General features: G+C 41.2%; 1 protein-coding gene across 7 annotated transcripts in view; it reads left to right on the top strand.

Annotated features, from left to right (window-relative positions):
* Positions 1–15709, top strand: part of LOC147124406 (casein kinase I) — a 324138-nt gene that overhangs the window by 305510 nt on the left and 2919 nt on the right. For 5 of the 7 annotated variants that reach the window (XM_085986622.1, XM_085986594.1, XM_085986611.1 and 2 more), the window contains 2 exons: positions 7347–7442; positions 15138–15244. In XM_085986622.1, coding sequence (XP_085842748.1) covers positions 7347–7442; positions 15138–15244 — 203 coding nt within the window. The remainder of the gene's footprint in view (positions 1–7346; positions 7443–15137; positions 15245–15709) is intronic. The other 2 variants (XM_085986651.1, XM_085986642.1) reach the window with 1 other exon arrangement.

Below are 15709 nucleotides of genomic sequence, written 5' to 3'. Positions count from 1 at the left end.
GGGACTACAACCCCGAAAGTTGTAGTCCCGCCTCCTACCTGCCTCCTCAATGAAAATCCAGCCCTTTATCCCTGCTGGACATCAGTCCAGTAGTAAGAGCCGGCGTTCCGGCCTTTGCTCGCCGGGGCTCTCCTGAGTGGGGCCTGAAACCAATCCTTCTGACTCAGAGGCATCAATGCTAGCACTAGTCACTCTGACCAGACGCAAGTACCTTGCTCGATTTCAACCCAGTATTTAGAGACCATATTCTAGTCTCCACTGCCAGGAGTGTCTGGAGTGGAATTCGACCCCTGACTCAGAAGTGGAAATGCTACCACTAAGCCATAGTGGCATAGAGTACAAAAGCAAAGAGGTAGTGCTAAAGTAACAACAGAAAATGCTGGAAAAACTCAGCAAGTCAGGCAACATCCGTGGAGAGAAATTTGAGTTGACGTTTCGGGTTTGACCCTTCTTCAAAACTGGAGAGAAAAGGAACTAGATCGAAGGCAGGGCTGCGATCGGACAAAAGAATAAAAGAACCAAAAGAAGTAAAAGAGATTAGAAGCTAGACGAGATGGTAATAGGCTGTGATTTGGTTACTTCTTTTGGTTCTTTTATTCTTTTGTCCGATCGCAGCCCTGCCTTCGATCTAGTTCCTTTTCTCTCCAGTTTTGAAGAAGGGTCAAACCCGAAACGTCAACTCAAATTTCTCTCCACGGATGTTGCCTGACTTGCTGAGTTTTTCCAGCATTTTCTGTTGTTATTTCGGATTTCCAACATCTGCAGTATTTTGCTATCGAGGTAGTGCTAAAGTCATTGATTAGGTTACAGGTGGAATGCTTTGTCCAGTTTTGATTGCTCTCCTTTAGGAAGGATTTCAAGGCTAAGGAGAGGGTACAAAAGGATTTACTGAGCAGGGATGAGAGGCTTTTGGAGAGAGTAGAGAAACTGAGGCTCTTTTTACTAGAACAGAGAAGGTTAAGATGAGATCTGACAAGATGTTCACAATTATAAAGTGTTTTAATAAGGGGTAAAAAGGGAAGTGCTATTTTCACTGGTCAGTGAGTTGGTATTTAACGGGCATAAATTTAAGATAGTCACCAAAAGAGCGAAGGGTAGAAATTTATTCTGTGAATGTGATTATCAATTTTGTTGCTCAGAAGACTTCACAGGTAGTAAAATATCAAAAAAAGGTTTGAGTTGGCAATCAACGTTGTTTCTAGAATTCATTTAAAGATACACTGAAGAATTGTTTAAGGAGCTATATGTCCATACATCATCATACATTATTGTTCCTGTGCTGTCAAGGCACATACGGCAGTATCCAATTGATGACATCCAATTCTGTCTCTAGGGCTTTTGCCTCCCAGCTCCCGTAGTTAATGCACTGCAGCTGCATTAATTGTGTTGCGTAGAATTCCTCATGGTCAACCTCCAGCTCTTTTCCCTTTTGGCTTCCAATTCCACGTCTGTTTAGACATTCTCAATGTGACCAATACAGGTCTATCTTCTGTCCCGACCATTACATTTAGTGGTGGCATCTGTGCTCTCTGAAACACACTTTCACTCATCACTTTGTTAAACCTTCTGATGTTCAAGAACCATTGCAGGCATCTACACTGGAAGTTGTTCAGCTTCTTTTGGATGCCTTTCTTAGACCGCCATGTTTCTGATCCGTATAGGAACACAGCCAGCACTTTGCTCTTAAAATTTCTCAGCTTTGTTTTTTCTCCAAACACATTTAATTTTCAGATTGAGTGAAAAGTTTGAAAGCTCCATTCGCTTTTATGATGCAAGCTTGGACATCTGTCATTCAGTCTCCATTGTCTTGCATCACACTGCCTAAGTAGGTGAAAGAATGTACAATTTGTAAGCATTCATTTTCCAGGTGTATTTCTTCGCCAGAGGCGACACTAACTTTCATGACCTGGGTTTTGCAACATTGATGTATAACCCAACACTTCTGTTGTCTGTGTCTGCAAGATAATTTGTCTTTCTTTGCACGTCTTTGATGCTCAGTGAGTGACACATCACAACATCAATCACAATATTCAAAAAGTATAGAGGACAAGATGCAGCCTTGTCTGACACCAGTTGTTACTGAGCCTGTCATTGCCTATTCTCAACACGCACTATGCTTCTTGATAAAAAGTCTTGATGATGCTAATGACTTTCTTAGGTAACCCAAACCGAAACTGCCATATTGAAGCTCAGCCGGTGCTATTAAATACCTTGTGGAAGTAAATGAAATTCAGTAACTGATTACTGCCATTCTTTGCTTTGCTCAATCATAATACAAAGAGTAAAGAACAGGTCAATGCAGGATCTGTTCTTCCTCTTCTCGGAGTCTGCCATCAATGGCCGTCTTCAATCTGTTGAGGGTAATGGTACAAAATAGTTTACCAGGGACAGAGAATAATGTAATACCACTCCAGTTGTTGCAATCACTTGTTGTAAAGCTTGACTGATTACTTTTGCCCAAACGTTTGGTGTTACTTCTTTTTCCTGCACTAAATTAAATAAACGTAGGATGGTAATCAAATTCTCACCTCCACTTTCTGAGAGTAATTTTGCACAAATTTGATCATCTTCAGGTGACTTAAGGAAAGAGGCGTACATAGACAGCACGGGAGTGCATGATAAGGGAGAATACGAAGAGATTAGGAGAGAAGTCAAAAAAACAATTAGGAAGGCAAAGAGGAACTATGAAATTAAATTATCAAGGAACTTAAAACAAAATAGTAAAATATTTTACAGGCACATCAATAAAAAAAAAGGAAGGAGGGTCGGGATGGGAATAGGGCCACTAAGGGATGCACAGGATAATACCACAGGTAATGATAGAGAGATGGCAGAAATATTAAATTGGCACCCTGTTATGAATCTTATGATCCATGAAGAAAGACTCATGAAATAACACCAGACGGCCAGTTGGTGGCGCCGTCCAAGGAGTATAAATACTCGGGCGTGGGCCCAGCTTGCCCAGGACATTGTGTAAACAGGAACTAGTGAAAGATAACTAGACTTCCATGTTTTGAAACAAATTGATTAAAGCCTTGCTTTATACTCGAACCAAGTGCGTAGAGAGTTTTATTACGTCACACCCCATCTACCACCTTAAACATTCACTCCCTCCACCACTGGCATACCGTGGCTGCACTGTATACTAGCTACAAGATGCACTGCAACAACTCACCAAGGCTCCTTCGGTAGCACCTCCCAAACCCGTGACCTCTTCCACCTAGAAGGACAAGGGCAGCAGGCACATGGGAACACCTCCAAGTTCCCCTCCAAGTCACACACCATCTTGACTTAGAAGTATATCACCGATCCTTCATCGTCGCTGGGTCAAAATCCTGCAACTCCCTACCTAACAGCACTGTGGGAGTACCTTCACCACACAGACTGCAGCGGTTCAAGAAGGCGGCTCACCACCACCTTCTCAAGGGCAATTAGGGATAGGCAATAAATGCTGGCCTTGCCAGCGATGCCCACATCCCATAAACGAATTTTAAAACATTTAATAATTATTTTGCTTCAGTATTTACCAGGGAGATAGAACAGATGGACATGACATTGGATGATGAGACTAGTAATGAGATAAGTGCATTTAAAATAAAAAAGGGGGATATATTAAATAAACTAATCAAACGCAAAAGAGGATAAAACCCCTGGTCCGGATGGATTACATCCACACATTTTAAAAGAATCTAGGGAAGAGATAGCCAAGGCATTACTACACATATTTAATAATTCGTTAGAAAAAGGTGTAGTGCCAGAGGACTGGCGAATAGCTAATGTAATACCTATAATTAAGAAGGGGGATAGAACATGTCAGGGAATTATAGACCAGTCAGCTTAACCTCATGGTAGGAAAAATAATAAAATCCCTACTAAAGGAGAAAATAGAAGAACATCTAGAAACCAAGAGCATAGTAATGAATAGTCAGACTGGATTTCAAAAGGGAAAGTCTTGCTTGACCAACCTCATTGAATTTTTTGAAGAGGTAACAGAGAGAGTAGACAATGGTAATGCAGCAGATGTAATTTATCTAGATTTTCAAAAGGCCTTCAATAAGGTACCCCATAATAGACTGATGAACAAGGTCAGAGAATGCTGAGTCAGGGGACAAGTAGCAGAATGGATAGCTAGTTGGCTTTATGACAGAAAGCAGAGAGATGGGGTAAAAGGTAGCTATTCACAGTGACAGAAGGCGGGTAGTGGGGTTCCACAAGGATCACTGCTGGGACCACTGTTGTTCACAATTTATATTAACGATTAAGACTTTGGAATCAAAAACACAATTTCTAAATTTGCGGATGACACCAAATAGTCAATACCGAGGAGGACTGCAACAAGTTACAGGAGGACGTTAATAAACTTGCAGAATGGGCATATAATTGGCAAATGAAGTTCAACACAGATAAATGTGAGGTATTACATTTTGGTAGGAAGAATAGGGAGGTCACTTATTACTTGGAGGGTGCGAGTGGGTAGAGGAACAAAGGGATCTCGGACTAAAAATCACTAAAAGTTACGACACAGGTTAGCAAACCGAGCACTAAGGTTTATTTCTAGAGGGATAGAATTGAAAAGTAGGGAAGTTATGCTAAACCTGTTTCGAACCTTGGTTAGACCACACTTGGAGTACAGCGTACAGTTCTGGTCGCCATATTATAAAAAGGATATAGAGGCACTGGAGAGGGTGCAGAGAAGATTTACAAGGATGATACCAGAAATGCGAAGGTACACAGGAAAGGATGAACAGGCTGGGTCTCTTTTCTCTTGGAAAAAAGAAGGCTAAGGAGTGACATAATAGAGGTCTTTAAAATTATGAAAGGTTTTGATAAAGTGGATACAGAGAGAGTGTTTCCACTTGTGGGGAAGAGAATAACTGGAGGCCATCAATATAAGATAGTTACAGTACCAAGAAATCCAATAGGGAATTCAGAAAAAACTTCTTTACCCAAAGCGTGGTGAGAATGTGGAACTCGCTACCACAGGGAGTAGTTGAAGCATAAAGTATAGATGCATTTAAGGAGAGGCTAAACAAGCATGGGAAAGAAGGGAATAGAGGGTTATGCTGATAGTTAGATGAGGAAAGATGGGAGGAGGCTCGAGTGGAGCATAAACGCCGGCATGGACTGGTTGGGCCAAATGGCCTGTTTCTGTGCTGTATATCCTATGTAATCCTATGACTTGTTCTTTAAGTTAGCTATGGTGGATCTCAGCTCCTGCATTGTACTTTCATTACAATTAACATCCAGTTCAATGGCGTTAGTCATTTCTGCTCTCTGGAGGTGATCTGTTGAGGATTTTGTGGAAATGCTCTGTTTACCTGATTTTTATATCTTCCAGTTTGGTGACACGGAAACCATACTTGTTTTTGATAGGACCTTCGCTGTGGTGTTGCAGTATCTATTGCAAGTTCCTTTCCATTCTGATACGTGCCCTCATATTTTCTTCTTGCTGCCTCCATTTCTGCTTCTTCAGCGTGTTTGGCAATGAAATTTGTTTTACCTTTACATGCTGAGCATTTACCTGCCTTGTCTTTTTCTTTGTATTCTTCTTTCTTCCTCTGGATATCATTGGGATCAGATGCATTGAGTAGATTGAGCTTGGTGTTTTCCATTTTAGTACTTGCATGCCATGTGTTAGTACTAAGCCACTCCTCATTTTTGCCTTTGATATGGCACAGTAACAACTCAGCACTCTCGATGTAGGGTTTCTTAATTGCAGTCCAAGCATCTTCTACATTGTCAAACATATTTTCCATTTCTGTTGAACCAGGTTGATAGCTGTCCATTAAATTCCACATTGGAAGTCAGGCCTTTCAATTTAGCAATGTTGATTCAGCCTTTTTTCAGCATGTACTTTGTTTATTGATTCTCTGTACTGCCTTTTTTTCATCTACTTTAATTTGATTGTCATAGTACCAATGTACAGTTGGTGATCACTGGCAATGTCAATGTCATGAAAAGCCTGAATATTGCATAAAGAGGATATGAACTTTTTACAGAGACAGAAATTATTATTTTGATTCTTAATATTGCTATCTGGTGATGTCCATTGCCCATGTTGCCTTATTGGATGCCTTTATGGATAAAGAGGGTACTTCGTTTAACCAAACATTTGAGTTGACATAGTTCTATGAGTCTTTCACCATTTTCATTTCTCACACTAATTCCTTGTGTTCCCATAATTTCAAATAAATTCTCTCATTTGAAGATCAAACTTTGTCATTCACGTTCCCATCACAAGCAGAATATCATGTTGTGGAACTTGGCTAATTACGTCCTGCGGTGCGTGTAAAAGCTGCCTTTAACTTCATCGCTTTGTTCATCCGTGATGAGTCATTTTTAAGTAACATGTTTGGAACCTTGCACATAGCAATCTGTTTCTGATGGATTTCCAATCCAGAAGGTCATGTTAAGCTGCCTCACCAAAGATGAGTGCAGTACCTTCCTTACCACCTACAGGCATTGCTGAGTACAGTAGATGTGCCCATATAGCAAGCATAAAATATCTCGTCAGTGATGGGTTTCCATTCCCCCCCCCCCACCCCCAATCCTATGAAAGGTGATAATAACTGACTTTTCACACAAAAGAAAAACTGCTATTGATTCAGTATAACTGATGAGATTTCCTCTGAAAATGCCTGCTGCATTTCAGAGGAAATCTAGTTATGCCTCTTTAGCCATGACACTTAATTTACCTGTCACTTTCTTTTGATGTAGGTTGAGTGTCAGTTGTTGAAGAGACAGTAATACAATGAATTTCTGTAACTCAGTCAGATGGGGTTTGTATTATTGAAACACATAGATGCTGTTTAAATGCACTGATGAGTAACCACTGACAAATGTGAAACATTGTCCTGAAATTGCAGATGCTTTATGTTTTATAGTCAGAAGGTTTACAGAAATGTTTTATAGTCAGAAGGTTTACAGCCTATAAGAGGAGTGGGAAGGTATCACAAGCAAACCTGATCCTGTTCTCATCCACTGTCTGCAACAGCTTGCCTCAGTCTTGAGGTATTCTCAGCTGTAAGGATTAATTTTAGAGCACTAAAATTAGATTTGGTTACTCAGTAAAGTGACTAGGATGTTAAGTACAGGTATTACAGCAAAAGTCTGAGCAAATTAAATATTGTGATTCTCAGTTCTCAATGCATGAATGTTAGTATTATGCTAGCTATACAATCATTCTGTCTTAGTTTGTCTGTTTTCTGTTTTTGTGGTTTTTTGTACAGTTTTGGGTGTTTTAAGTTTGTTTTAATCTTCCCACAGCATGAGGTTTTTAATGAGTTGTTGGGATTTTTTTTCTTCCTTTCTCTTCCATGCATGCTTTATAAAATAAAAATTGGCAGTCAGCAGACCACAGGGGAGCTTGGGACACTCAGCAGGCCAACCCCCATCACTTGAGAGCTCACCTGGCAGCTGACCGACATGGTGGTTCTGTACAGGTATTTTCTGCTTCTTCTGCTTGTTTCCCTCTCCTCCCTGCATGCTTGTGTGATTAAACCAGGGGTCTTGCTTCTGTGAGCACCATATAGTTGCATCCATGGTCACCTTCTGTACCTGCACCAAAAAATATTTATATATATATATATGTACCAAGACAGTAACATAATACATCAAAAGTCTTTATTTGCTCCCTCCCTGACGTTAAAAATCAAAACATTTAAGAACTATTACAAAATAGATCTCTGTCGAACCAGTCTAAGGTCTTCGACCCTGTCTCTATCTGTAAAGTCCATAGCAGAGGCATAATGGACAAAATGGCCATCTTCTATGTTGAAATGTATGTGATTATATGAGTACCTGAAATAATCACAGATCAGGGCCTCTAGAGGTGTTTACAGTCACTTTTAACCAGTATAACCTGTTTAAATGTTTTGCGCCAGCCTAGCCTGGACAGCATCAAATTGGCTTTGATTTTTATCATATCGTGGAAAAAGAATTTAATTTTAAACATTGGTTTAACTGGATGTGTTGGAGGATTCCTATGATGTAGTTGTGTTTAGAAGTTTACATCCAACTATATCCAATTGACAGCATGTAATTGAAATGACAACTGATTATTTGCCAGAAGTTGAGATGCCAGTCCCATCTGTGCCATTGTGATGAAGCATTGAATGGAGCCCAGGAGCTTGCACACAAGGAAGGAGTTGCCACCCTGAGCTGTCCTTGTGTATGAGGCTGATTATATGGCAATAATGCCAGAAGCCTTGGGAGCAGGTTTTCAGCTCAGTGACTTGCATGGAGAAGATACATGGCACAGGATGACTTCAGGGGCAGAAATAAAGAACAATTTTTATTTTTTATAAATTTCTTAGAAAAAGTTGACAAAATGTATGGATCTATTATAAATCTCATTGGCCACACTTAGAATGGAATTTCCCAAAATAAACTTGTCATGTTGTAATTACACTGTCCAGCCAGTGGAGGGGCATGACAAATAATGGGGACTGAATTATGTCTGCGTGCCTGGTCCAATGAGGCCCTGCCCTTCTAACCCATTTCAAATGGAACATTCAATACCAGGGATGAGGAGCTAAAGCTATGTGGAGAGACTGGAGCTTGGAAAAGCTGGGATTGTGATGGTCAAAATTATATGGGGCTTTGACAGAGTAAATAAGGAGAAATTGTTTCCACTGGCAGGAGGGTCAATAACCAGAGGACACAGGTTTAAGATAGTTGGCAAAAGAACCAGAGGGGAATTGAGGAGAATTTTTTTTTATGCAGCGAGTTGTTATGATCTGGAATGCAATACCGCATACACGTGTGTGTATATGTATATGTACATATATACATATATAGAGATAGATATGTATATATAAAATGTTCTGGCACTGTGATATTTAATAAACTTTGTCACAATAATTACAACGCACCAATAGCTTGTAGGGGTAGAAAGTAATTATTATTGCCCCAGCATTTCCACTTCTGGTCCACTGAATCCAATATTAATTCCCAGTTGCATGAGAAGTTGCTGGATGTTTTCTCCTGCACTGGTATGGGTGATGAGCATGAACGTCTCTGGAATGGTTAGTGGATGCATGCATGCCCTTCATACTTAATGCATGCATCTATTATGTGTGGAGTGCAGAAACAGCAGTGGCAGTATGAAACTGCAGATCTGTTGCTTTACCCACTCTGTTCTCCACTTCTGTTTTTATGTACTGTAGTTGCATCACAGATTCATGCAAAATGAAATTTGTTTAAAATGTAACACTTGACTACTGTTCATTATGCTGTGAAAAAAAATATTTCCAGCATCAGTGTGATTTTGTTTAGAGAAATTTTGTGTCTTTTTTTGCGCTGTCAGTAGGTTTTAAATAAGCACATCTTATCACTACCATGGTGAGACGCTGAGTTTACACTTGCATTCACTAGCATTTAAACTTGTGAATATTCAAGTGTTAATGGTTCAGTGTCTATTCCTTTTGAAGGTACACTGGTTAATCTTGGATTAATTCACCAACAATTACAATTTGCATTTATATGGTGCCTTTAACGTAGAAAGATGTCCCATGGTATTTCACAGAGGCATAAGATAAAAGGAAGGTTGAGCAAAAGCTTGGTCAAAAAGGTGGATTTTTAAAGAGGGTCTTGCATGAGGAGAGGGATGTAGAGAGGTGGTGGAGGGGCTTAGGCAGGGAATTCCTTGGTGCCTAGGTGGCTGAAAGCATAGTTGTCAATGATGGGGTGAAGGGAGGTGGATATGCACAAGAGACCAGAGTTCTCCGGGACTGGTGCAGGGCTGGAGGAGGTTCCAGAGGCGGAGACGGGTGAGGCCATGAAGGGACTTAAAGACGAGGATGAGAATCTTAAATTTGAGGTGTGAAGTTTGAATCTTAAATTTGGGGGGCTGGCAGCAACGCCTCAGCTGTCTAGATGCACTGTCTCTAGCTCTCCACTTCCCCCTCCTCCTATAAAAGCCTTCTGAAAACCCATTCTTTCGGCAAGTTTTTAGTCTCCTCTCTCAATATCTCCTTCTTTGGCTCACCGCCTGTTTTTCTCTGATTTTGCTTCTGTGTAGCGCCTTAGGGCTTTTTTCTACATTGAAGGTATGATTTATATGCAAGTTATTAATTTTCTGTAAAGCATGGTAACTTCACACTTTTTTAGCCTGCTGATGGTCTTTAGTGATTTTCCTATGTGATATGCCCATTTCCCATTACCTTCTGGCAGCAACAAGGTATTTTGTCAATGAGTGTACAATATATTTTAGTCTTTCTGGAAAGTAGTGGTGAAAATAAAATACAGGTGTGTGCTGAGGTAAATTTATCAGTGCAAAAAAAAAATTTAAGTTTACATCATGAATAATAATATTAATAACCGATTATGACAAGATACTTATTCTAGCACTAATTATCTTTGTAAAGACTGTTTTAAGTTTGTTGACCATCAAATTAGACTTGAAAAGACAAGTTAGATCCCATTCATGTTGCCTGTGAGGAGAACATATCACCTTCTTATTTCTTCCTCCTTTCTTTCCCCTGGCAAATGGCTTTTCCTCTCAGCAGGATTAAGAATGAAATACACATGAGTATCCATTCTATCCTAGAACAGAACCTGTTTGTGTGCTTCGTTCATGAAGTTGGAAGTTTAGTTCTGTGCTGCTAATTTCAAATACAGAATTCCAATACTCCAGCAAATTTACAGAACTGAACATGTAATGGGGTGTTTGTGTTTAAATTTGACACAACAGTCCATTTCTTTTTGGTCACATTTTGTGCCCTTCAACATGTATATCATTGCTATGGAATGGGCAGTTTTCCATTTCAAGGTCAGGTAGAATATGATCAGTTGCAGATTAAAGTTCCCTTTACTACTCGCCAACAATGTGGCTTAGCTCAACCCCTGAGAGATGAAATGTTCCACTTTCCATTATGGCCACCCTATTCTCTGTTTGAATGTTCCAAGTTTGTGATATATGCGATGCATGCTTACTTTTGGAGCAGGGTCGAAATTGGCCAAACTCGCCTTCACGTTGGATTGCTACACCTGGAAGTGAGGTGTTTCTGCCATTGTTGCTCTTGATCTGGGTATGCGTGTTGGTCTATGTCTTGATCTAGGCAGTTGTGCGAGCAGCTTAGAATGACTCCACTATTGTCCCTCACTCCAAAAGAGGATGCGTGTTCCTTTCATTTTCTTTTTCTCTCCTCACTCTCTTTCTTCTTCTCCATCTTCTTTTGCCCCTCTTCCCCCTGCATATTTGACAGTTCATATGTATGGTGGACAATCCTTCCAAATTCAGGAAAAAAATGTTATTAAACGGTATTACTGTACATTACAACAGTGACTACACTTCAAAAGTACTTCATTGGCTGTAAAGCGCTTTGGGACATCCTGAGGTCGTGAAAGGCGCTATATAAAAGCTCTTTCTTTTATCTCATTGCTGTTTGTCAGACCTTGCTGTCTACAAATTGGTTGCCATGGTTTCCTATATAAAAATAGTGACACCACTTCAGAAGTAATTCATTGGCTACAAATTGACTGCAATGGACTGAATATCAGGTGCTGCGTATAACGGGCGGACAATCCGATATCGTCCGTTTTGCACCACTACCCAAGACAACTTTCTAGGCCATTGTCTCTAAAGGAAGCAAGGAGCACCATAGGAATTGCATATCAGGAAAAGGAGTCCCAAAGTGTTTTACAGCCAATGATCTACTTGAAATGTAGTCCTTGTTGTAATGCAGGAAATGCGGCAGCCAGTTTGGGCACAAGATCCCACAAACAGTTATAAAGTAAATGACTAGACCTTTATTGTTTTAGGCATTAGTTGAGGGATAAATATTGGCCAGGACACTTCCCCGGCTCTTCTTGGAATAGTGCCGTGGGATCTTTTACGTGCACCACGGGCAGACTGGACCTTGGTTCATCCGAAAGGTGGCACCTCTGAAAGTGCAACACCCATGAATACTGCACTGAAGTGTCAGCCTAGATAATGTGCTCCCACTGAGCCATGGCTGATGCCTAGTCTCTTCACGGAGCACTGCATGTATGTGAAACATAAAAACTGAATATATAGTCTTGCACCATAATTTCTTGGTTGTGTTTTCAGTTGTCTTTCGTCACGTAGTAGCTGAGTGAGTTTGCAACAGTCAAATCTAGCTTGACATCTCCATGGAGGTGCTGGTGGGAGGCTCGGAGACTGGGTTCCCATGGGGGTACGAGGAGCTGCACTACAGCATAAACACTTTTTTCGGACTCTCCCACTCTGCTTACGGATGTTTTTTATAGATTAGAAGATGTATTTAAAAGAACTGGAGTGATTACAATAAAAACGTCCTCTCGGGTTTCAGATGACAGTAAACCACTGTTACAAGTTATTTGGGCCCCTTGAGATTATTTTCACACACTCACTGCTCATGTTTTATTCTGCTTTTAATGTATGCTGCTTTAATGAGGTAGAATTTTTGCCAGTTGAGATTTTAGAAGTAAAATTCAGTCTTTTCCCAGTATCAGACTTGCATGATGATTGCTGCTGATGAGTAGTGACCCTTTTATGCAAATTGCTTTGGATTTCTCTCTATCTGTCACTTTCTCCCCCTGCAGTAGTGTGAATACATATGTTTAAAAAAGCTAAAGCTATGTAGACAATGTCAGGTGATTTTGATTCATGCTTCCATCAAAACAGTTTTCTTACTTGACAACTCCGAATGTTTACAGTGAAAACTGTCTCCACTGTGGCTTAGTTTTTATATGGAGGCAGTAAGAAATGTTTTCTGGGGCATTTGATTGATCTGCATATTTTAATGAAAAAAATTGGCAGTAGTTGGCTGATTTGCTAATTAATTAGCAGAATACTGCTCTTTATCTCCCTCCCCCCTCACCCCCCTCAAAAAAAAGCAGATTTTAGAATTTAGGATACAAAAAAGCTGACCTGGGACCTGTACTTTTAACATTGGCACTTGTTCAATTTGGGCTACCTATGGGTCTATGATTCTGCTGTTCCAGTTATAAGTACTGGATAAAGACTCCTCTTCATGATCTACACCTTTGGTGCGGTTTCATTCATTTAGTACAACAAAAAAAGTCCTTTTGGGAGAAAGCAGCAGTGAGCTCTTACCTTCCAAGAGCAGTATGGTTGTGGGGAGCCTCAGAATGGACTAAACGAGTACCAGTGTAAAAGCATCTTTACATTCACTAATGATTCACCAGTCCTGTGGACATGTTCTTCGTATTTTTTTTGTCTCATCAATAATATCTTAAGATTTACATGTACACCAGATATGGACGGAATTCACTTTTACCTGACCTGTCTGATAAATTGACCTGAACAAAAGATTGTGGCCTAGAAATTCGGTGGGCTGCGCCACCAGTTAGCGCCTAAAGAGGGCACTCAGTGGCTTTAGCGCCACTGGCCACGCCTCCTGCGAAATTTAGCAGGGCGCTAATGGCGTTAGCCTGTAGCCCTGCGCCGCCACTGATGACGTCATCGGTGTGCGCAGTGCCCCGCTACCGCCCCGAACGCGATCTTGGGTCGTGCCCCCCCCGTAGCGCCGGTCGCAAATCGCGACCGGTTCAGGGGGGCCTACCTGTGGCGGTAGTGGCGCTAATTAAAGGGGAGGTGCGGGGCGGCCATTTTTTTCGGTGGCCGCCTGCCAGCACCTCCTCACGCCGCCCTCCCCGGCCTCCTGATTTCCACCCCCCCCCCCCCCCCCGGGCAGTGCGGGCTGTGTCCCGAGGGCCCGGCACTTCTCCTCAGTGCCGGGCTCTTTTGCCGGCACTCGCGATCGGTGATCACGCTGGTGCAGGCCCCTCCCCTTTAAGAAGGGGAGGAAGGCCTGCAGTACTGCAGCGCACTGTGCCGCAGCGTGTGGCGCTGCGGCACGTTGCGCTGCGATATTCAGTTTCGGCGCCCCAAGAGGGATGCGGGGCGCCTCGAGCAGCGCCCCGCGTCCCTCTTGGGGCGCTGAAACTGAATATCGGGCTGGCGCTCCCGGCAATTCTGGGGCAGGACTACCGGCGCCCAGGCGAGCTTGGTGCCCCAAACGCGGTGCCACCGAATTTTTAGCCCTGTATGTTTAGGGTGGGGGGGAGGAGAGAGAGTGTAGTGTGCAATGTTGTATTTATAAACAGGACTTTTCTGTGAAATTGGTAGAGAATTGAATTTCACACTGGGTGATTAGTGGGGGGGATTTTAATACATTTCTGTTTTTTTTAAAGAACCTATAAATTAATTTAATTGGGTAAGACGACTTTGGGCCAGTTTACATTTTCTTTGATCAAATTGAAATAACTATAGGTTTAAAGCCATTGTGTCTTCTTGTGGCAGCTGAGTCTTGCCTTGGAATGTTTTCTTCCTAATTTTTTGACCTAAAGAAGCTATTACATATACAATGCAATCAGCATTTTTATATTAAGAATGTTTTTACTTCTCTTCTTTTAATATGACTTTGTTTAAATGTCAATCCAAAGGCATACTATGCAGATCCCGACAACTAATATGGCATTTGTTAAAATTCAGTGCTGAAAAGCTAAAATCCTAATTGTTAAAATTCCTGTTTCCCTGGGTTTGTTGGTTTTCAGCTCATGCAGTGTGATGCTGACGAGCTTAAAATCTCTTCTCTTTTTTGCTCCGTCTGCTTCCACCTGCAATTTTAGAGCATTAAACAACTTAGCTGAAAAACAATTTTAAATACTCTATTTCCAGCCAATCAAATGACAGTGATCGCAAGTTTGATGCAACGGGATCAATCTCTGATGCAACGCCAAACGGGAAGAGACTGTTGATCAAGTGTGCTCATCAACGGCCTCCAGAAGAAGAGCATGTTATAGAGACAGAGTATTAATGGCTAAATAATTACCTTGCATTTTATTGCCAAAAGGTGGTGGTCCCTCTTTCAATCCGTTGTGCCACTAAATGCCAGGATTTGATCTGCATGCCTGGGATCTTGCTCTTGGTCTCATCAATGGAAGAGATGAATAAAAGAAAGTGAAGAGGGCAACAGAAATTTGATAGTAAATTAAAAGTCGTGGTTGTGATTTTTAAACCGTTGGATTTTAAGAGATGAATTACTTGTCCGACATTAAATATTAGCTGTTGGGACGGTTGCTTAAAATTGGAACTCATTTTAGAAAAGATGATTAAGTAAATAACTATACAATTTTGTTAATTCCTGCTGGCTGTACTTGGTTTTCAGGTGGTTAGTTCAACGAATGGAGAATTGAATACAGACGATCCTACAGCAGGACACTCCAACGCACCAATCACAGCCCCAGCTGAAGTGGAAGTTATGGATGAAACAAAGTATGTTCATGTTTTACTTCACTGTAAATTGCTGCATGTTGTCATTTTCACAAACTGATATTGCTTATTACTGTAAATTGGAAGATGCCATGAAAAAAAATCCCAAAGGCCTTTAAATGACTTCTCCCCAATTTCCTTTCTGATACTTTTGTAATATTTCCCAGTCTTTGAAGTTGTAGCTTGTCAGTATGCAACAAATCCATTTCTGTGGAACTTAAAAACGAGGGTATTTTTCAATTGTCTTCTAGGCCAGTTATACTACAACAAAAGCAAAATACTGCGGATGCTGGAAATCTGAAATAAAAACAGAAAATGCTGGAAATACTCAGCAGGTCAGGCAGCATCTGTGGAGAGAGAAACAGAGTTAACGTTTCAGGTCGATGACCTTTCGTCAGAACTGGAAGAAGTTAGCGATGTAACAGCTTTTAAGCAAGTACAGAGGCAGGGAAAGGGGGGAGGGGAGGA

This window comes from Somniosus microcephalus, chromosome 1, assembly GCF_052327205.1.
Source record: "Somniosus microcephalus isolate GS21.2 chromosome 1, FLI_Smic_1.0, whole genome shotgun sequence".
Lineage (NCBI taxonomy): Eukaryota > Metazoa > Chordata > Chondrichthyes > Squaliformes > Somniosidae > Somniosus > Somniosus microcephalus.
Note: the sequence above shows the minus strand (reverse complement) of the source record. Positions and strands in the feature narration are given on the sequence as shown.